At 45.3% G+C, this 21,649-nt stretch overlaps 1 protein-coding gene across 2 annotated transcripts in view; it reads left to right on the forward strand.

The window, feature by feature from the left end:
- Positions 1 to 7,161: 7,161 nt before the first annotated feature.
- LOC141196449 (glyoxylate reductase/hydroxypyruvate reductase-like) overlaps positions 7,162 to 21,649 on the forward strand; it is a 42,534-nt gene continuing 28,046 nt past the window's right edge. For both annotated transcript variants that reach the window (XM_073662571.1, XM_073662580.1), the window contains exons 1-3: positions 7,162 to 7,389; positions 13,976 to 14,106; positions 20,618 to 20,690. In XM_073662571.1, the coding sequence (XP_073518672.1) occupies positions 7,223 to 7,389; positions 13,976 to 14,106; positions 20,618 to 20,690 (371 nt within the window). In that variant the 5' untranslated portion in view covers positions 7,162 to 7,222. The remainder of the gene's footprint in view (positions 7,390 to 13,975; positions 14,107 to 20,617; positions 20,691 to 21,649) is intronic.

Below are 21,649 nucleotides of genomic sequence, written 5' to 3' on the forward strand. Positions count from 1 at the left end.
TCCTTTTTTTTTCTATTCAAAGCAGCAGTCTGGGGGCATTTAAAGGGACTCTTGTGAACACAGAACGACTGTTCAAACTAAGATTCGCCGCTCCATGGCAGGGCCAGTAATTTATATACGCCTTCCCACCTGCTTGTTTTCTCTCTTCTTTGACCGCTCTGGCTTCATAGATCCGAGGCAGAGATAGATGGAAACCAAGGAAGTGGAAAGATGTATATAAATGATTGGCCATCCGTGAAGCACCGATCGCCTGTACTTGGTTTGAACAGTCATTCTGTGACAGAGGCCCTTTAAAGAGGCTGTCTACCATCAGGACAACCCTGCCTTAATTACTGTATTCCCCAATGTAAAATAAAGACACCATCACTAAGAACAGCTGTACAGATGAGCAGCGTCTAGCACCTAAAATTCACAGCTCTTCTGTACTGGATCGTTTGTTCCTCCAAAGCTTTGCTTTGTTGTATCTTCTATAGTAAGGATAGCTGTGCAGATAAGAAGTAGCATCATGACCCTGCAATTCACAGATCTTCTGTCTGAAGAATTGAGAATTACCCTGGAGGTGATCGTATACCTCCTGGGCTTTGCACCCGTTCCCTTTACAGTGCCATTCTGGTAATTTATCCTAATGTTTTTCATGCAGTCTGTCTGAAGAAGGTCTAATTTTTTTGACCGAAATGTAATTTTTGATTACATAGATTGTAAATCCAATAAAATCTTATCTTCTGCATCATAAGGCGTGCCGGATTCCCTTATATATTGGTTTGTGGATTGGTACACTATCCAGGTACCTGATCCTTTCAGAGAGTGACGAATACTCAACTTTGTTAATGGCATAAACTATAGTATATAGACAAACAAATATGTGCTACGTTTATTAGGAGGGGTGCATATTTTAATTAAAAAAAATAAATAAATACACATCCTACTCCAGCACAACTGAGTGTCAGAGTTGTGTATGAAACACCACTCTTAGTAAATTTCTCTGTTTTGGGCCCTTTTTGCTGAAAGGTGGGAATTTCGTCTACGGCTTTGTTTTTAATTGGAAATTCCATTAAATAATTGATGCCAAGTGCTATTATAAATCAGCAAATCAATGATGCCCATTATTAGTTACAGACTGTAGCGCCGGCGTCCCTGCCCTCTGCTAGGCAGGGACGCTGTTCCCCTCACCTCTCTGCTCCGTGCCCGGCGTCCTCCTCCCGCTCTGCTGGCAGCGCGCGCTCCGTCCCGGCCACTGTGCTTAGGGCGCGCGCGCTCTTCCTCCCTCTTAAAGGGGCCGCGCGCGCCGTCCTAAGGAGTCCCCGGCCAATGGCCGGAGGACTTCACCATATATAAGGCACCTCCTCCAAAATGGAGGTGCCCGAGCAATGTTGTTGCACTGTTCACTACTCTGCTTCAGCCCTCAGGTCCCGTTGCCAGTTACCTGCCAGATACCTGCCAGCTTGCTGTCTTATTCCTGCCTGATATTCTGCTACCTGCCTGCTAGCCTGAGGTCCGACGGTCTGCCTTACAACTCCTGTCAGTCTGTCTAAGGACCAGCTTGCCCGCTCACCTGGGAGCGCACATCAGCTACCTGCCTGCTTGCCTGAGGTCCGACGGTCTGCCTTCCAACTCCTGTCAGTCTGTCTATGGACCAGCTTGCCCGCTCACCTGGGAGCGCACATCTGCTACCTGCCTGCTAGCCTACCTGGATGCTCCGCCGTCACGTGCAGTGACCACCTGCCTGTCCAGTGACTCCTGCCCGCTCACCTGGGAGCGCTCATCTGCTGCCTGTCTGCTAGCCTACCTGGAGGCTCTGCCGTCACGTGCTGTGACCACCCGCCTGTCCAGTGACTTCTGCCCGCTCACCTGGGAGCGCTCATCTGCCGCCTGTCTGTTGGTCTTCCTGGAGGCTCCGCCGTCACATGCTGTGACCACCCGTTTATCCAGAGACTCTCGCCTGCTCACCTGGGAGCTCACGTCTACCATCAGCCGCCACAGGTCGTACCAACCCTTTACCCAGAGACTGCCCCGGTCACTTGCCGTGACCTCCTGCCCGTTCATCCAGAGACTGCCCCGGTCACTTGCCGAGACCTCCTGCCCGTTCATCCAGAGACTGCCCCGGTCACTTGCCGTGACCTCCTGCCCGTTCATCCAGAGACTGCCCCGGTCACTTGCCGTGACCTCCTGCCCGTTCATCCAGAGACTGCCCCGGTCACTTGCCGTGACCTCCTGCCCGTTCATCCAGAGACTGCCCCGGTCACTTGCCGTGACCTCCTGCCCGTTCATCCAGAGACTGCCCCGGTCACTTGCCGTGACCTCCTGCCCGTTCATCCAGAGACTGCCCCGGTCACTTGCCGTGACCTCCTGCCCGTTCATCCAGAGACTGCCCCGGTCACTTGCCGTGACCTCCTGCCCGTTCATCCAGAGACTGCCCCGGTCACTTGCCGTGACCTCCTGCCCGTTCATCCAGAGACTGCCCCGGTCACTTGCCGTGACGTCCTGCCCGTTCATCCAGAGACTGCCCCGGTCACCTGCCGTGACTGCCTGCCCGTCTTCCCTGGTCGCCACCCGCTCCCTTACAAGGACCGCCCCCTTGTATAGTAGCTCAGAGGTTCCGCCTCCCAGACCCGTTACACAGACATCATATATGGAAGGAAACTTTCATTTAAGAACACTTTTTTTTATTTGTGTCAGATAACTGAAATATATAAGACAATGATTTGGCTCATTTTGTTCATTTGTTATTATGGGACTCAGTGGAGAAGATGAATAAATCTCTTCAATATTATTTTTGTATCATGGAACGTGAAAAACTGTGATTAACAATGAGGTACTCCATAGTTCTGTGCAGATCGCAAGGGAACATGCAGTAGATTTGTGTCTTACAAGTGTAAAATTGTTCTTGTTTTGGGAAGTAAGAAAAGCCAATTGCAGCATTCACCTCCATTGTGATTACTTTGTTACTTCATGGATGTTTGCCATGGTATTCATCACAAAAACTGCATTGTACAGAATGTAATCTTTGGAAGCATATGGCTGTCCTCTAATTACTGAGGAGGCTGTCACTGAAATACTAATATCGAGAATGTTTATGATGCCTCTTGCAATTAAAACTATGGACACAACAATGAGATATAATACTGTTACTATTTTTCCGGTATTATGAAGTGTTTCTATCAATCATGGTTCATAGTAACATGCCGTTATTATTTGAGTCAATCCTATTTCGTAAATTTAAATTCCCCATGGATTGGCTGCAATTTGTCACCAGGCTACACGCGGCAGTGTACAGGTTAGAGTATCGTAGTGGACTGTGTTCTATAATGTTCTGCAAGGCATTTTAGAATGATCACTATTCTTATAATTCATACTTTTAAGCCTCATACAGATGACTGTAATATGGGCACAATTTATCATTTGTACCATGGCAGAAAACCTCGGCTCAACTACAGGTTTTATGACTCCAGTTAAAGGTTTCATAGGGATCTATGATACTGTTAGTTTCGGTCGGAAAGGCTCACAATCAGGCCATTGTTTTATCATATGGTGAAGTGATTCTTGAAGCCCTTGGTCCCAAAGTTTTATTACATCTCGGACAGATAACGGTGCAGCGAGGAGTACAGGTTGGAGCTTTATATGATCTAAACGCTGGATTGCAACTTGAGGACATTAATAGACAACAAAGAAGCTGGAGACCACAGGAATATGGTCGAAGAAGAGTTGAGTGAAGAAGATTCGTTGATGTTGCAGGGCTGAGAAGATCAGGAGGCTCACTTTTGAAATGTGGCATAGCCCTCCAATGTAGCATAGTTGAGTAGGTCAGGAAACTCATTGTAGTAGGGTAGCAGCACCCAGTGATGTAGCAGAGTTGAGTAGGCCTGGAGACTCACTGTAGTGATGTAGCAGAGCCCTGCAATGTAGCTGAGTAGAGTGTTGTAACAGAGCCAGTAGCATAGCAGAGCTGGGTATGGCAGGAGACTCACAGTATCGAAAATTAGCAATTACAAAATAATGGCTTGGATGGCAACTATCTGAGTACACCTGTTGACATCTGAGGTGGCCAATAAGGCTTGGAGGTAGGTGCTAGGTTACTATGCACAAAGGAACAGATGGATGTAACAGGCACAGGAGGTTCGCAGAGGAACCAGTTGTAATATGAACACTGAAATGCACCCACATTTCAGACATCTGAATGAAGCCTAACATGTTATACTGACAATCAGAAGTGCCTGGTATGGTACGCTGAAAACTGTCTCAATTAAATATTTTTTCTATGACATGTCTAATAGATGTGTCTTTGGCAGGTGCTAAAAATGCAATTTAGTGTTGAGATGAAGGGAAACTCTAAGCAAAGGAGTTTTTACTGCTAGCTCCCTGTATGTGTTACTAGCTCACTGAATGTCAGTGTCGGTGTTCCTATTTCTTTTTATATGTGCCTTCTCCAGCTTGCTAAGCCAATCAATCTAAGAAATAAAAGCTAGACAGAAAGGAGAGGGAGGATGAGAAAGCGGTTTATAGCCTGGTGACCAAAATACATCCTAAGGCTATGTGCCCACGATGCAGAAATGCTCCGGATTTTTCCTGAGTGTTTCTGCATCTCCCTGGCAGAAAAAACACATGCGGATTGTACATGCGGATTGTACATGCGTTTTTCCTGCCAGGGACATGCGGATGTGAAGCGTTCTTCACATGCATTTCCGCAGGCAGGTTGTCAAGCGCTTTCCAAGCGATTTAGCATCACTAGGAAAAGTGCCTGACAACTTGGTCACACTATATAAATCCATGCAACCGGCATGGATTTATATACTGTCTGTGACCTTAAAGAATGTTTAAAAATAAAAAAATAAATCTATACCTTCCGATGGCCCCCGGAGTCTTGCTTCGCTCTGTTCTCCCTTGTCAGCAGATCGCGGTACACTACTGCACTGAAGGACCTGCCGTCGCATGACTGTGACGTCAGCACAGGTCCTTCAGTCCATCGCGATCTGCCGGCATGGGAGGACGAGCGCAGCGCGGGCCATCAGAAGGTAAATATAATATTTATTTTTTATTTTATTCTTTTTTTTTACAGGTTCTATGGTACCTGGGTCTGGATGAGAGTCTCCTGTCCTCCACACACGGGTACCATCCGCACATTGGAACTCATGGAATGCGCATCTACATATACAGTGATGCGGAATACATGCGGTCCAATGCAAGTCAATGGCTGCGAAAACGCCGTGCTTCCACAAAATAATTTGTAGTGCTGCGTATTTTTCCGAAATGGTAATCCGCAATGGAAATTTCCGCAGCATGTGCACAGCACATGCGGATTATCATTGGGGAACATGGCAGGCCTTCTACCATGCGTTTTTTAAGAGTTACTGCAGCATGTTTGCCGCTGCGGAAACGCTTAAAAAACGCATCGTGGGCACACCGCCTACATGAAAGTTGACTGCTGATTTAGGCGGAACTGGCAGACCATGTCATGTGTTGGAGCGCCTATTGTCTCTTTACTGACAGATTGTCAGGAAAATAGGTGTTATGCTCACCAGTTGCGCATGTGGATTAGTGGACCCACTGTGTCACAGGGCCTGGTCTGCCTAGGTAGGGGCATTGCTTAGCGGCTACCTGATGTTTACTGCAGCTCCTGATGGTGGAGACAGGCTGGGCTGCAGGTGGCCACCAAGTACCACTCCTGCAGATGCCGGTACTGCAGCAGCTGACCCCAGGGGTCAGGTTAGCTGACACAGACTGGGGCAGAACAGCTACTGACATGGAGATTCTGATGGGGAAACGTTATGATACTGGCCGCACCAGGACCAGGGGACTCCGGGAACACGACAGGCCACACCAGGACTATTGGACAATGTTCAGGCACTGGCTGCACAGGGACCAGGGGACTTTGGGAACAGGACTGGCTGCACCAGGACCAGGGGACAATGTTCAGGCTCTTAAAGTGCCTAGGGCAGCATGAATGCAAAATACAGCCCTGAATGTACCTCATAGTCATCCATTAATTATAATGCACCCCCATATTCATACATAAAATATAATGCACCCCATAGTCATCCATAAAGTATAATGCACAGCCCACAGTCATGCATAAAGTATAATGCGCTCCCCATAGTCATCCATGAAGTATAATGCACAGCCCATAGTCATCCATGAAGTATAATGCACTCCTATTGCCACTCATAAAGTATAATGCAGCCCATAGTCATCCATGTACTAGTATGGCCACTGATTTAAAAAATAAAAATAAATACTCACCTTCCCTTCATTCCCTCCACGTGGCATCCTCTTGTGAAGCCAGCAGCTTGCTGTTAGAACCCTCCTGTTTGTTTTTTCTATCTTGTGTTTTGTGGTCACGTGACCATCTGCCTTTATATTCCAGCTCCGCCCTTTTGGCTGTGCTGGACTTCAGTGTTTGACTGTTTCTCTAGCCAGGTGCTTCTGTGCCTTTCTTTGTCAAGTTCGCTTGGTCCTCTGGGACCTCTAGTACCTTTTTGTCAGTTTGTCTTTTTGTGTTCTGCAACAACTTCTCTGTTTAGGAGGTGTCCCATTTTTGTCCCAGTCCTTAGTTCTTTTAGGGACCCCTCCCTTAATTCTATAGGTCTTCGTTCAAACTAGCCAAGGACTAAGGCGGGTCTGTTCACTAGGAACAGGCAGCCCGCTACATCGTAGGGATTCAGCTTAGTCTTACTGTAGGGACAGCTTTCCCCTATCTTTCCTTAGTACTTGTTGCAGATCATAACACTTACTTCAACGTGCGACGAGAGCGCTTGACGTCACTGCCATGCGCCACATGATGCGTACGCCGATGTCAACTGCTTGCCTCTGATTGGCCGGCAACGTGTATTGTCATGCACGGGCCCGATATGTCTGTGCGCAACCATACACTTCAACTGGTTGTGCGTTCGAGGACGCACATCCAGCTGAAGTATCCTCTGGCGTCTGTGCTCCCCTGCTTACCTGTGTGTAGCAAACAGCTGCTTTACTACCTATGCCATATGTCAAACTACACATTTTATATTAAACGGAAAAAATAGGACTGTAACAGACTTATGCAGAATACCTGATTAATCATCTACCAGTACAGAAAAAAAGGTCAGGAGTGTAAAAGGCACATGTGAAATATTCATTGGCTACAAAATTTTCTTCCCACTTTCACTGTTTACTCAAGTCCCCAAACCTGGTCATCTGGCACAAGTGAGATCCAAAGTCCTCCAGAAATTGTGTTAATATCATCCTACTTGTTATGTGGATTTCCAGTCATTTGAAAGTTCTGCTCAGGACATCAGCTGCAGATCTCCACACCTGCTGCAGGTCACAAGCAATGAAAGCATCAGGAAAACAATTACCAAAGGTTTATGTAACCAGAAGGATTCCTCCAGATGGTATAAAGATTCTACGACAATCAGGATGGTGAGCAAAAATAGAACATGTATTGTATCATATTCAGGAAAGTGCTCAGAACATACTTATTTTGTCTTTCATTATACAGGTTTAATTTGAAATAGGAATTTCACTAAATACAAGTTGGTGATTTTGAGCATCATATCAATCCTATGACCTGGCTCACTCACAACACCTTCTTCTTGTGTTAATAGTTAATAGAAGTAGTTGATGTATAATTTTCTCCCCAATCTCCTAAGGGCAATAATAACAACTGCCAGTTATATCTGCTTCTATAGTTTTTATACAGCATATCACTAAATTGCATGTAATAAATATATATATATATATATATATGTATATATATATACATACCTAAACCGTGATTGAAAAATGTACTTCCAGGCCTAAATAAAAGCATATATAGTCCTTCAAACACAATTTTACCAGTATAAGTATGTAATCCAGATAAACAGCTGTGTACCTTTATAATAGCATTGTTGTTGTACTAACTCAGAGCTCCATTCATAATTCTGCCACTTGTGGGCTGAGCTCCTATAATACTCTAAAACTTGCTGAACTATGAATAGAGCTATGGATTATTATACAGGATGTAGAAGGCAGACACCGAAACGCGCGTCGGGGTGGACGCCCTCCAGTGACAGCATACTTACATCCTTCAGGTATAGTCCATATTGATAATATAATATTTATTATATATAAAACATCTTTGGTCCGGTTTTTGACACACCATATAGCCATCCATGCTTTGTATATGTCAAATTAACATGGCCACTATATGGACTCCTGATATTGATGCACCTGCTCCTGATTAATCAGTTTCCAGGATTTTGACCTTTATATATCCATACTGATTTTGATGATTGTATATAATCTCTACTCCCGGGTGAATATTACTGATCCTGATATTTATTCGTTACTATATATTTGTGCATGGTTGCACTTTTTTCCTCTTTTTTTGAATATCCGTTGCACTTACTTGGAGTAATCACTGAATATACTTATATTCTTCTTTTTAGATTTACGATTATTCATCAGTTTTATAATGTTAATAAATTTTGCAAATTATTTGTATTAATTACTATGCTGTCAATTGGAATTGTGTCCACTTTTGTACTTGGTTATTTATTCCCACCCTGTTACTAATTTTTAATAATCTTGACTAATAAAAATTAATTTTAATTACTTACTATGGACTCTCTCCGTCGGTTCTTTTTCATCTTTTTTCTTCAGAATGTAATTTAGGTTCAGTACAAGTTAAGTAATATATGTGGGGACATTTGTGAAGGTCCCAGTTTTCTAGCTTTTAAAACGCCAAATATTTTTGCATAAGCTTTACTTGTGTTAAAAAAATTGTGATTTTTTTACTTTTATAAAGCCTTCCTCAGTTTTGCTTAACAAGAAGGGCCATTCCCAGCCTAGCAAATGTACTGCTCCAAATCTATTAAGAACATGATTAGCAGTGGCAGGGGCGGACACAGACTGTAGTGGGCCCCTGTGCAAGAAATTTTGGGGGGCCCCCCCCTGCCCTTCATAAGGCAACAAAGTTATGTAAACATAACCCCCCCCATGTGCATCTCTCACCCCCCCATGTGCAGCTCTCATCCCCCATGTGCAGCTCATCCCCCACGTGCATCTCTCATCCCCCCCATGTGCATCTCTCATCCCCCCCATGTGCATCTCTCATCCCCCCCATGTGCATCTCTCATCCCCCCCATGTGCATCTCTCATCCCCCCCCATGTGCATCTCTCATCCTCCCCCCCATGTGCATCTCTCATCCCCCCCATGTGCATCTCTCATCCCCCCATGTGCATCTCTCATCCCCCCCATGTGCATCTCTCATCCCCCCCATGTGCATCTCTCATCCCCCCCATGTGCATCTCTCATCCCCCCCATGTGCATCTCTCATCCCCCCATGTGCATCTCTCATCCCCCCCCATGTGCATCTCTCATCCTCCCCCCATGTGCATCTCTCATCCTCCCCCCATGTGCATCTCTCATCCCCCCCATGTGCATCTCTCATCCCCCCCCATGTGCATCTCTCATCCCCCTGTGCATCTCTCATCCCCTCCCATGTGCATCTCTCAGCCCTCCCATGTGCATCTCTCATCCCCCCATGTGCATCCCTCATCCCCCCCATGTGCATCTCTCATCCCCCTCCCATGTGCATCTCTCATCCTCCTCCCATGTGCATCTCTCATCCCCCGCCATGTGCATCTCTCATCCCCCCATGTGCATCTCTCATCCCCCCCATGTGCATCTCTCAGCCCTCCCATGTGCATCTCTCACCCCCCCCCCATGTGCATCCCTCATCCCCCTGTGCATTTCTCATCCCCCCCGTGCATCTCTGATTCCCCCCACTCCTAGTTTATTAATTGTATTTAAAAAAAATAACACTTGTTATACTTACCCCCATGCGATCCCAGAATCCTGGCGCTCGTCCACGTCGCTGCCACCAGGTTCTCCTGACGTTCGGCCATGTGACGGCGCCACATACATAGCCATCAGCTTTTGTTTTGGCCAAAAGATTTTTAAAGCCGCCACCACGATAAGGTACACTCTTCTGGCCGGGCCCTACTCTAACCTATTAAAATTTTCTTAAAATATCCAATACTCTTTTTAGATATATTTTTATTTAGTTTTCTTTAAGGGAATGTGTCATATACATTTTTTTTTAAATGACCAATAATACCACATACAGGGAATACCGCCACACCGTGACCAGACCACATATTACCACAACATAGTGGCCGAATAATACCACACAGAAGGGAGAAAAACTGCCACACCATGACCAGACCACATATTACCACCACATTACTAATATTACCATAAGTGTCATTATACACGGGAGCTCTATACATGGTATGTATAATGTAAGTGTCCAGGTAATCTAGTGATCACCAGTGACATTATACACAGGAGCTCTGTATATAGTGTCAGTGTACAGGTAATACAGTGATCACCAGTGACATTATACACAGGAGCTCTGTATATAGTGTACAGGTAATACAGTGATCACCAGTGACATTATACACAGGAGCCCGGTACATAGTATATAGTGTAAGTGTACATGTAATACACTGACTCACTGGTGACGTCTCTAGGTCAAGTCCTTCAGCTACGCTTTTCTCCTTCATCCAGCCAGGACTCGTCTCTGCATAAAATAACACAGTTATCTAGAGCACATTCCCCAACTTCTACATTACGCAGCTGAATACAGACGTGCATCCACCATCAATATATGGTTAGTTATTATGCAACCTACCATTCCAAATATAAATTGTAATCCACCACGGTGCCCCCATTAACTGTAAATAGGCACTTAATATATAATTTAATTAGAACCTCTACTCTTTCCGCCAATTTGTTACCAGTTACACTCCTGCATCCGCAAAGCCCCCTACTCTATACTTCCTGCTCCCCGCATTCATTATTTACATGCACCCCCTGCCCCAATTCATTATATCATGTCCGTGCTCTCCCCACCCATCATCATTTATCATTTACTCTCCCCCACCCCACATTCATTATGTGCAGCTCATTATCACCCTACTCCCAATTCCCCCATGTGCAGCTCATTTTCTCCCAATTCCCCCATGTGCAGCTCTCATCCCCCCCATGTGCAGCTCTCAAACCCCCCCATGTGCAGCTCTCACCCCCCCATGTGCACATCTCTCACCCCCTCCCCCACATGTGCACCTCTCTCACCCCCTCCCCCACATGTGCACCTCTCTCACCCCCCTTCCCCACATGTGCACCTCTCTCATCCCCCTCCCCCACATGTGCACCTCTCTCATCCCCCTCCACCACATGTGCACCTCTCTCACCCGCCTCTCCCACATGTGCACCTCTCTAATCCCCCTCCCCCACATGTGCACCTCTCTCATCCCCCTCCCCCACATGTGCACCTCTCTCATCCCCCCCACATGTGCATCTCTCATCCCCCCACATGTGCAGCTCTCACCACCCCCCATGTGCACATCTCTCATCCCCCTCCCCCACATGTGCCCCTCTCTCATCCCCCTCCCTCACATGTGCACCTCTCTCATCCCCCTCCCCCACATGTGCACCTCTCTCATCCCCCTCCACCACATGTGCACCTCTCTCATCCCCCTCCCCCACATGTGCACCTCTCTCATCCCCCTCCCCCACATGTTTACCTCTCTCATCCCCCCCACATGTGCAGCTCTCACCCCCCCCACATGTGCAGCTCTCACCACCCCCCATGTGCACATCTCTCATCCCCCCACATGTGCAGCTCTCACCACCCCCCATGTGCACATCTCTCATCCCCCTCCCCCACATGTGCCCCTCTCAAATCCCCCCCATGTGCATCTCTCATCCCCCTTCCCCACATGTGCACCTCTCTCATCCCCCTCCCCCACATGTGCACCTCTCTCATCCCCCTCCACCACATGTGCATCTCCCATTCCCCCCACTCCTAGTTAATTGTATTTTAAAAAAAAATAAAACTTGTTATACTTACCCCCATGCGATCCCTGCAGAATCCTGGCGCTCGTCCATGTCGCTGCCACCAGGTTCTCCTGACTTCTGGCCATGTGATGGCGCCGTCACATGACCGGAAGTCAGGGGAATCATGAAGGCGCTGCTGCAGGAGCGCAGCGCAGCGCTGAGATGTCCCGGACCCGGCGCTTAGCATGGGGCCGGGGGCCCCATGAGGAGAGAGACGCACAAGAGGGGGGCCCCCAACGGGGCTCTGAGGGGGCCCCTACCGGCCGGGCCCCATACTGGAGTCAGGGCAGTCATGCCCTGATGGCGGCCCTGCTGGAGGGGCCCCCTCTCCCTCGGGGCCCCCGTTCAACAAACCGGCTGCACGGGCGGTAGTTCCGCCCCTGAGCAGTGGCTTAATTAGAGTCCTATGGGCGCTGATGCAAAATTTAAGCCTGGGCCCCCACCAACATGTTGGTCATATATATGGGCCATTATAATAATGTTTTTTGATATTTATTATTTCCATGTTAAGTTGTTTGGTTACTATTCTCATTTTAATAGATGAAAATAAACACCTCAGATGGGAAAATTTACATTTTTCATTTAGTTAAATAATAATTCTGCGCACTAATAGTTGCCCTAAAATCATGCACACATGGATATTCTTCTAAGACCACGGCCCCACTATCAGTATTCGGTCAGTATTTTTTCTCAGGCGTGGGAGCCAAAACCAGGTGAGGAACAATCAGAGAAAAGGTATAATAGAAACAAGTCACCAATTCTGCATTTATCACCCACTCCTGAGAAATAATACTGACCGAATACTGATAGTGGGGCTGTGGCCTTAGAAAGACAAAACCTCACTTTTCCTTTCTTAAATATTCAGTTTTTTGTTGATTTACCTTTTGGATTGACTGACAGCACTGTAGTTGTTCAAAAAACAGTAGTTATTAGTTCTTCTGCGCTGACATTAATCTTGCACTTTGAGATGGATAGCAGCCATGTATAAAGTCCAATGTTAGGCAAATTTTGTTAATGTGTTGCTTCATCAGGACACAGGCTTATCTTCAGGACTGAATTACTAAAGTGAAAACATAGTTAATTATTGATTCTGAGTTTACTCTATGTCTGACTTACTTAGACTGTGTGCAATCTGGGGAATTATGGTATGTGCATGATCTGTATGCTTAGGGCCCCATACATCATTTTCAATTCTTTTTCAAGTCAATTTTTTTTGTCTTGTGATATTAGTTGCTGCTTTTAGTGCCAATTCCTCAAAATGGCGCATGCAGGTTCAAGATTTTTTTTTTGTGTAAAAATAAAACCGCTTTTATTTTTGTCTTTTACTTTTTTGCTCCTTTTTAGACCAAAAAAAGTCAGATAAACCAATGAGGTGTCACATGCAACTCGAATATTTTCACAAAAAATTCTGGCTAAGAAAAAAAATCACTCCAGCCCTGGGGGCTGGAGAACATTTGTGCAATAATTTTTCAAATTTTTAAAAAGTCATAAATAATGATTCATTTGCAAAAATCTGGATTACAAAAATCAAGTCCTAAATGGCAAACAGAGTACAAAAATGACAAACAAAAAGAAAATAGACTTCAAAATAGCAACATCTTGAAAAAAGAATTTAGCACAAAGCAAAAAACAGCCTTGAAACTGAAAAAAATAGGCAAAAGATGGGAGCAAAATACAATAATGAATCAGACCCTTGGGGCCAATGATGGGACAGGATTCCATTCTATGAAAACAGGAAAGTTTTTCACAAACCTTTAACACCATTGGCACTAAATATAAAGTGTCATAATAAAGCGTGTGAATAAATTGAAATTTCAAACGCAAATCTTATTTGCATCATTTTTTTAATCAGTTCTCATAAAAGTCTCCCATGAAATAGTGTAAATTAATTTGGAAACTTTGTAAGTTTTATAACTTTTACTTAGTCTGCATAGTGAAATATGTCTCTGTCTTAGATTCCTTTTTAGCCTACATAATTCCTAGAACTCCGTGGTTGTTCTGAACCGAAGTGAAATCACTATTGGGTTCTAAGGAAAGCTAGATTTGTTAGGAACAAGCCCACGGACCTGGTAGTTTTGGCCGAATATATTTTGATTGATGTATTATTTCTACTGGCAGCTGTGATATTGAGCAGTGGGAATCTGATGATCCTGTCCCTCGCTCTGAACTTCTCAAGAAGGTTGTCGGAATTCAGGGATTGTACTGTCTTTTGACCGAGAAGATTGACAAGGAGTTGCTAGATGCTGCAGGTACGATTTCTTTTGTTAGCATTTTTCTTCGGGATACAGAGAGGAGTTGGAGTCTATCACCATTTTTGTCATCAATATTGAAGGGGTTTCCACTTTCAAAAAACTTGGCTCCAAACGCTTTTATACATATAAAATAACAAATGCAGCAGGTACTCTCCTTCCCCGGGTCCAACACCTGTTCTCTGTCACTGGTGATGTCACAACTTCAGTGTACATCACCACTACAACCAATCACTGAGCTCAGCGTCTCTGCTGATGTAGATGGCACAAGCCACTGAACTCAATGATTGGCTGCAGCGGTGATATGCACTGTAGCCATGAGAGAGTCGGCGCTAAACAAGTTGAAGGTCGAGTACCTGCTTAGTTTGTCATATTATATGTAAAAGCACTTGGGCCACTTTTGACAGTGGAAAACCCATATAAACATGCTTAATATTTTAGGTCTACATAGGTTAAAGATGGACAAGATGGTATTGTAGGGAGTGAAATTAGTGGTGGATGAGGAGGGGTAAGGTGAGCCTGCCACTGTCAAAACACTACTATTACACTAATAATATATTCAACTTAGATCCTATGAAAATTATATCTGCAGTATACATTTTAGGGTTCGCTCACACAAGTGTATAACTTGGACGAGTGCTATCTGATGTTTCATTGGATAGCACTTGGACCAATGTTACACTATAGGGCAGTGCAGATCTGCATTTTTTTCTACAGACCGAATCAGTGTGTGGAAAAAAAATCGCAGCATGCTACGAGTGGCTGCGTAAATCAGATCTTGCGCACCCAAACAAGTCTATGGGTGCGTGTAAAACATCGGACTGCACTCGGATGTCCTCACAGTGCAGTGCAATGTACGCACACAGAGACAATGGAGAAGATGGAGAAATTAATTTCTCCATATTCTCCGCACCTGTGCTGCGATTCTCTGATGCAAAAGAATCGGATCACACTAACATGACACTCGGCTCAAACTCTGATCAGAGTTTGAGCCGAGTGTCATTAGCATAATCGGCCCAATTCTCTCGGAAGAGAGAATCATCGCTCGTGTGAGCAAGCCCTTACTGTTTTAGTAGTTGAGAAAATTACTTATTTCATATGCACCCTTGGCGTGACCATGGACTAAGTGCATTGTTACACCCCTTCAGGGGTCTTTCACACGTCCTGATATTTCCGATACTGGAGAAACCAGTACCTGAGATATCCGGGTCCGTGTGCACCTGTGTGGCACACGTGTGGCAACCATGTGCCGCATCAGGAGCACACGTACCAGCACCTGGGAATCAGTGTACAGTTAGCGCTGTTCCCAAGCGCCGTGTGCTGAACGCTGCCCTTATCATTGTCCCTTGCTCGCGCTGTGATCAGCACCAGCAGGGGACCATGATGAGAGTAGTAGTCTGCTCCCGCAGTGTCCAACTGTAAAAATAAGAATAAAATAAAAAATCCTTATACTCACCTATCCTAAGTGTCCCCCACTGTAGTCCACCTGACTGCTCACACCAAGGAGCCGGGGAGAATGACGCTCTGCAGCGAGCGGGCCCCGGAGCTGCGGTCAGCGAACGGTGTCCTGTCACTCACTGAGCTCAGCACAGCTCCGGGGTCCGCTCGCTGCAGCGAGTCATTCTCCCCAGCTCCTCGGCGTGAGCGGTCGCATGGATTACAGTGGGGACACTTAGGACTGGTGAGCATATGGATTTTTTTTATTTTATTCTTATTTTTACAGGTGGAGACACCGGGAGCAGACTACTATTCTCATCATTATCCCTTGCTGGTGCTGATCTCAGCGCCTGCAGGTGACTATGATGAGGGCAGGATTCAGCACCCGGCGCTTGGGAACAGCGCTAACTGTACCGCTGATTCCCAGGCGCCGGTACTTGTAACACTAATGGCATCCGTTTGCGGTGCGTGTTTGCATGAACCCATTAACTTGTGCTGCCGACCAAAAACAGACAGGTCTATGTGTGGATCACATGGACACACGGTCCGTGGATACACACTGAAATGTGGCAGACCCATTCAAATGAATGGGTCTATGTGTGTCAGTGTCTTCGGTACATGTGGAAACTATTACCACACGTACCGAACACACTGACATGTGAAAGAGCCCTTAGTGGTTGAGAAAATCACCTATTTCATATGCACCCTTGTCGTGACCAAGGGTGCATTGTTACACCCCTTCACTGGCACTTCTCGCTTTCCCACAGCAAGCGCTGCCTGAACTAAATCTGTGGTACACTGATACTGAAGGAGCCCACCGGTGCCCATACAATGTCAGTGCAGGTTTTTCACTATTTTTAAACTAAATTATAAAATTTATACGTCCTCTTTCATTTAACTCACATCATTTTCCCTTCAATGGTTGAACTTTATAAACATCTGTGTTTTCAAGCATTTAATTATGTAGGAAATTTGCATGGCATATAATCTGTATTGGCATATGGCTCTGAGGTGCAAAGTATTAGTAAATGTGCAATATTGGTACTAATGTTTTCACAAGTGACACAAAATCAGTAGAGATGAGCGGTGTTCGACTAGAACTGTTCGCCAATCTCAAATTCGAGCTGTTTTGGGCGGTGTTCGAGTTGTTCGACGAACCCGAACGATTTGCAAAAAATTCGGCTGTTCGAGGTTATGTTCGATAACTGTTCGTGCACCAAAAGCGTGTCCTGCATGTCTGGCGCTATTTAGAGCACCAATCATGCAGGGATTGTCTGCCACTCACTGTAATGCCACAGCCATGGTGGTTGTGGCATTACAGTGATTGCCCAAATCGATGGGAACAGTGCCAACAGTGAAACATGAAAAGCCGGCAATTCAGCAGCGGCATACACCGGTACCCGACAATTTAGAACCGAAAGAATAGAGCTTCACACATAGATTAGATAGATAGAAACATGTCAGCCACATATATACGAAGTACAGTGAAAGTGCTGCTTACTGTACTTGTCATTTAGCGTAAAGGATTTATCAAAAAAAATAATAGTGTTTTCATGCACCGTCTCTTTAAAAAAGCCGGCCGGCAATTCAGCAGCGGTACCCGACAATTTATAACAGACAGAATAGAGCTTCACACATAGATTAGATAGATAGAAACATGTCAGCCACATATATACGAAGTACAGTGACAGTGTTGCTTACTGTACTTGTCATTTAGCGTAAAGGATTTATCAAAAAAAATAATAGTGTTTTCATGCACCGTCTCTTTAAAAAAGCCGGCCGGCAATTCAGCATCTGTACCTGACAATTTATAACAGACAGAATAGAGCTTCACACATAGATTAGATAGATAGAAACATGTCAGTCACATATATATGAAGTACAGTGATAGTGTTGGTTACTGTACTTGTCATTTAGTATTAAAATAAAGGATTTATTATTAAAAAAATTGGCGTGGGGTTCCCCTTAATTTTAGGCTCTAGCGGAGGTTAAGCAGACGGCTGGGGCAGATGTTTGAAGCCTGGGAAGGGGGTAATACCCACGGAGCTTCCCAGGCTACTAATATCAGCCCCCAGCTGAATACATAGCCTTTACTAGCTATTAAAATGGGGGACACCCCAAAAAAAATGACGTGGGGTCCCCCCTAATTTAATAGCTAGCAAAGGCTAGGCAGACAGCTGAGGGCTGATATTAATAGCCCAGGAAGGGAGCCATGAATATTGGCCCCCTCCCAGGCTAGAAACACCAGCCGTCAGCCGCCCCAGAAATGGCGCATTCATAGGATGCGCCAATTCTGGCACTTAGCCTCGCTCTTCCACGCTGCCCTGGTGCGGTGGCAGGGGGTAATAGGGTTGGGGTTGATGTCAGCTTATAATGCCAGCTGACATCAAGCCCAGGTTAGTAATGGAGAGGCGTCTATAAGACACCCCCATTACTAACCCCATAGTCAAAGTTAAAAAAAACACAAACACCCAGAATAAAGTCCTTTAATTGAAATAAAGACACAATCCTTTATTGTTCTAAATTAAACCATACTTACCGTCACGCCCATTCCAGCTGAAGCCAACGATCTCCTGCAATAAAAGAAAAATAATAAAGCAACCTCATCCTTACCTTTCCATGGTTCCCACGACAGCTTCAGCTCTGCTACATCGAGATGACAGGCTGGACCGCAGCAGAACGCTGCCATCCAGCCTCTCATCCCGCAGACACTGAGAAGCGCAGGCTTGCTTGCGCTGCTCAGCGTCTCTCTGTGACGACATCCAGATGAGCCGAGTTCATGTCCAATGAACTCGGCTCACCTCATGCACGTCACTGACAGCGTGGGAAAATTCTCACGCTGAAGCGGTGAGTGCAGGAGAATTCTCCCACGCTGTCAGTGACGTGCATAAGGTGAGCTCATGTCCAATGAACTCAGCTCACCTCCTGCACGTCACTGACAGCGTGGGAGAATTCTCCTGCACTCAGCGCTTCAGCGTGAGAATTCTCCCACGCTGAAGCGCTGAGTGCAGGAGAATTTTCCCACGCTGTCAGTGACGTGCATAAGGTGAGCTCATGTCCAATGAACTCAGCTCACCTCCTGCACGTCACTGACAGCGTGGGAGAATTCTCCTGCACTCAGCGCTTCAGTGTGAGAATTCTCCCACGCTGAAGCGCTGAGTGCAGGAGAATTTTCCCACGCTGTCAGTGACGTGCATGAGGTGAGCCGAGTTCATTGGACATTAACTCGGCTCATCTGGATGCCCTCACAGAGAGACACTGTGGAGCGCAAGCAAGCCTGCGCTTCTCAGTGTCTGCGGGATGAGAGGCTGGATGGCAGCGTTCTGCTGCGGTCCAGCCTGTCATCTCGATGTAGCAGAGCTGAAGCTGTCATGGGAACCATGGAAAGGTAAGGATGATGTTGCTTTATTATTTTTCTTTTATTTCAGGAGATCGTTGGCTTCAGCTGGAATGGGCGTGATGGTAAGTGTGGTTTAATTTAGAACAATAAAGAATTGTGTGTTTATTTCAATTAAAGGACTTTATTCTGGGTGTTTGTGTTTTTTTTAACTTTGACTATGGGGTTAGTAATGGGGGTGTCTTATAGACGCCTCTCCATTACTAACCTGGGCTTGATGTCAGCTGGCATTATAAGCTGACATCAACCCCAACCCTATTACCCCCTGCCACCGCACCAGGGCAGCGTGGAAGAGCGAGGCTAAGTGCCAGAATTGGCGCATCCTATGAATGCGCCATTTCTGGGGCGGCTGACGGCTGGTGTTTCTAGCCTGGGAGGGGGCCAATATTCATGGCTCCCTTCCTGGGCTATTAATATCAGCCCTCAGCTGTCTGCCTAGCCTTTGCTAGCTATTAAATTAGGGGGGACCCCACGTCATTTTTTTGGGGGGGTCCCCCATTTTAATAGCTAGTAAAGGCTATGTATTCAGCTGGGGGCTGATATTAGTAGTCTGGGAAGCTCCGTGGGTATTACCCCCTTCCCAGGCTTCAAACATCTGCCCCAGCCGTCTGCTTAACCTCCGCTAGAGCCTAAAATTAAGGGGAACCCCACGCCAATTTTTTTAATAATAAATCCTTTATTTTAATACTAAATGACAAGTACAGTAACCAACACTATCACTGTACTTCATATATATGTGACTGACATGTTTCTATCTATCTAATCTATGTGTGATGCTCTATCTTTCTGTTCTAAATTGTCGGGTACCGCTGCTGAATTGCCGGCCGGCTTTTTTAAAGAGACAGTGCATGAAAACACTATTATTTTTTTAAATAAATCCTTTACACTAAATGACAAGTACAGTAAGCAACACTATCACTGTACTTATTATATATGTGACTGACATGTTTCTATCTATCTAATCTATGTGTGAAGCTCTATTCTTTCTGTTCTAAATTGTCGGGTACAGATGCTGAATTGCCGGCCGGCTTTTTTAAAGAGACAGTGCATGAAAACACTAATATTTTTTTTAATAAATCCTTTACACTAAATGACAAGTGCAGTAACCAACACTGTCACTGTGCTTCTTATATGTGTGACTGACATGTTTCTATCTATCTAATCTATGTGTGATGCTCTATTCCTTCTTGTCTAAATTGTCGGGTACCGGTGTATGCCGCTGCTGAATTTGCCGGCCGGCTTTTTTAAAGAGAGTGTCTTCTGAGCAGTTTGTCAGCTTTTGGACACCTTTGCAGGTGTTTTCTATGTGTTTCTATGTGTTTTTGTTTGCCTGCCATTGGTTTTAACGGTGTTCGACGGTGTTCTAAGGTGTTCGACGAACAGTTCGACGAACAGTTCCTCGAACATCCCGGTGTTCGACGAACCGAACCGAACCCGAACACTACGGGGGTGGCTCAACACTAAAAATCAGTACACATATGACGGCTTTGACATTGGTTTCAAAACCATCATTTTAGACTGCGTGGGTAACTTATGAAAAAATTTTTGATGTCTGCCAAGGACTATAAAAAAACTTCCATTAAAGATTGGCAACAGTGGATTACATTATGTTTATTTTTTCTTATTAAAAAATAAATATGACTTTTTTTTCATGATATCTGCGATTTACTTCCATAGGTTCCAGCTTGAAAGTTGTTAGCACCATGTCTGTGGGGTTTGACCATTTGTCATTAGAGGAAATTAAAAAGCGGTAAGATTTTAATACCTAAAAGTATTTAAACTAATTATGTCTTAGCACAATGGGCCGCATTTACTAATACAAGGTGTGGACACTGTTTTCGGAGACGGTTTTGAAGCATTAAGTCCAACATGTACAGAACTACGGAAACTATATAATTGAATGGACAAGGAAGCATCTGGCTCAATTGAACAAATTAGTACCGTATTTGCCGGCGTATAAGACGACTGGGCGTATAAGACGACCCCCCAACATTTCCACTCAAAATATAGAGTTTATTATATACTCACCCCCTCCCATATAATGCCCCATGCAGGATGTCACCCCCCATATTATGCCCCATGCCTCCATACATTAAAAAAAAATAAATCCAATACTCACCTCACTCCTCCTCACCTGCTGCCGCTGTTCTGGTCTGGACTCCAGCGTCGCCGGCATCTTCCCGCTCGGCTGGAATAAAACAATATGATATATACAATTACATAAAATGAAAAGAGATAACAAAAGACACTTACTAAACCTGGTCGCAGAAATGGCTCAGAACTTAGCGGAGGGAAGCACTCCTGATTTGGAAAATGGACACTCACACAGCGAACTATGTCTTCCCAGAATGACAAAGGCCCAAACCCAGCTTTTTATTAGCTCTAAGTTATGCCCACACACCTCCCCTTGATGACCTCATGTGGGGGGCTGTTTGTGGGATGGTCTCAGCCCTTCAGAATTTTATGAGATCCCCAACTTACAAGATATCTTCGCCTCTGAAGGTCCTAGGCATTACATATTGACCTCATATTTTTTATCATGAATTTACCCTTACATAGAAGCAAAATATGACCTGGCTTGCATCATCTATCTGACCTATTTTAAGTTGGAGGAGTTCTAGTGGCCCCATGGCGATATGAGTGAATGCGTTCCATTCGTCCTTTCGCTACAACGCCGAAAATCTATATCCCATAAATATTGGATCTATA

The sequence above is a fragment of the Phyllobates terribilis genome, unplaced genomic scaffold, assembly GCF_046119375.1.
Source record: "Phyllobates terribilis strain yellow unplaced genomic scaffold, ASM4611937v1 Scaffold_1__5_contigs__length_1240528914, whole genome shotgun sequence".
Lineage (NCBI taxonomy): Eukaryota > Metazoa > Chordata > Amphibia > Anura > Dendrobatidae > Phyllobates > Phyllobates terribilis.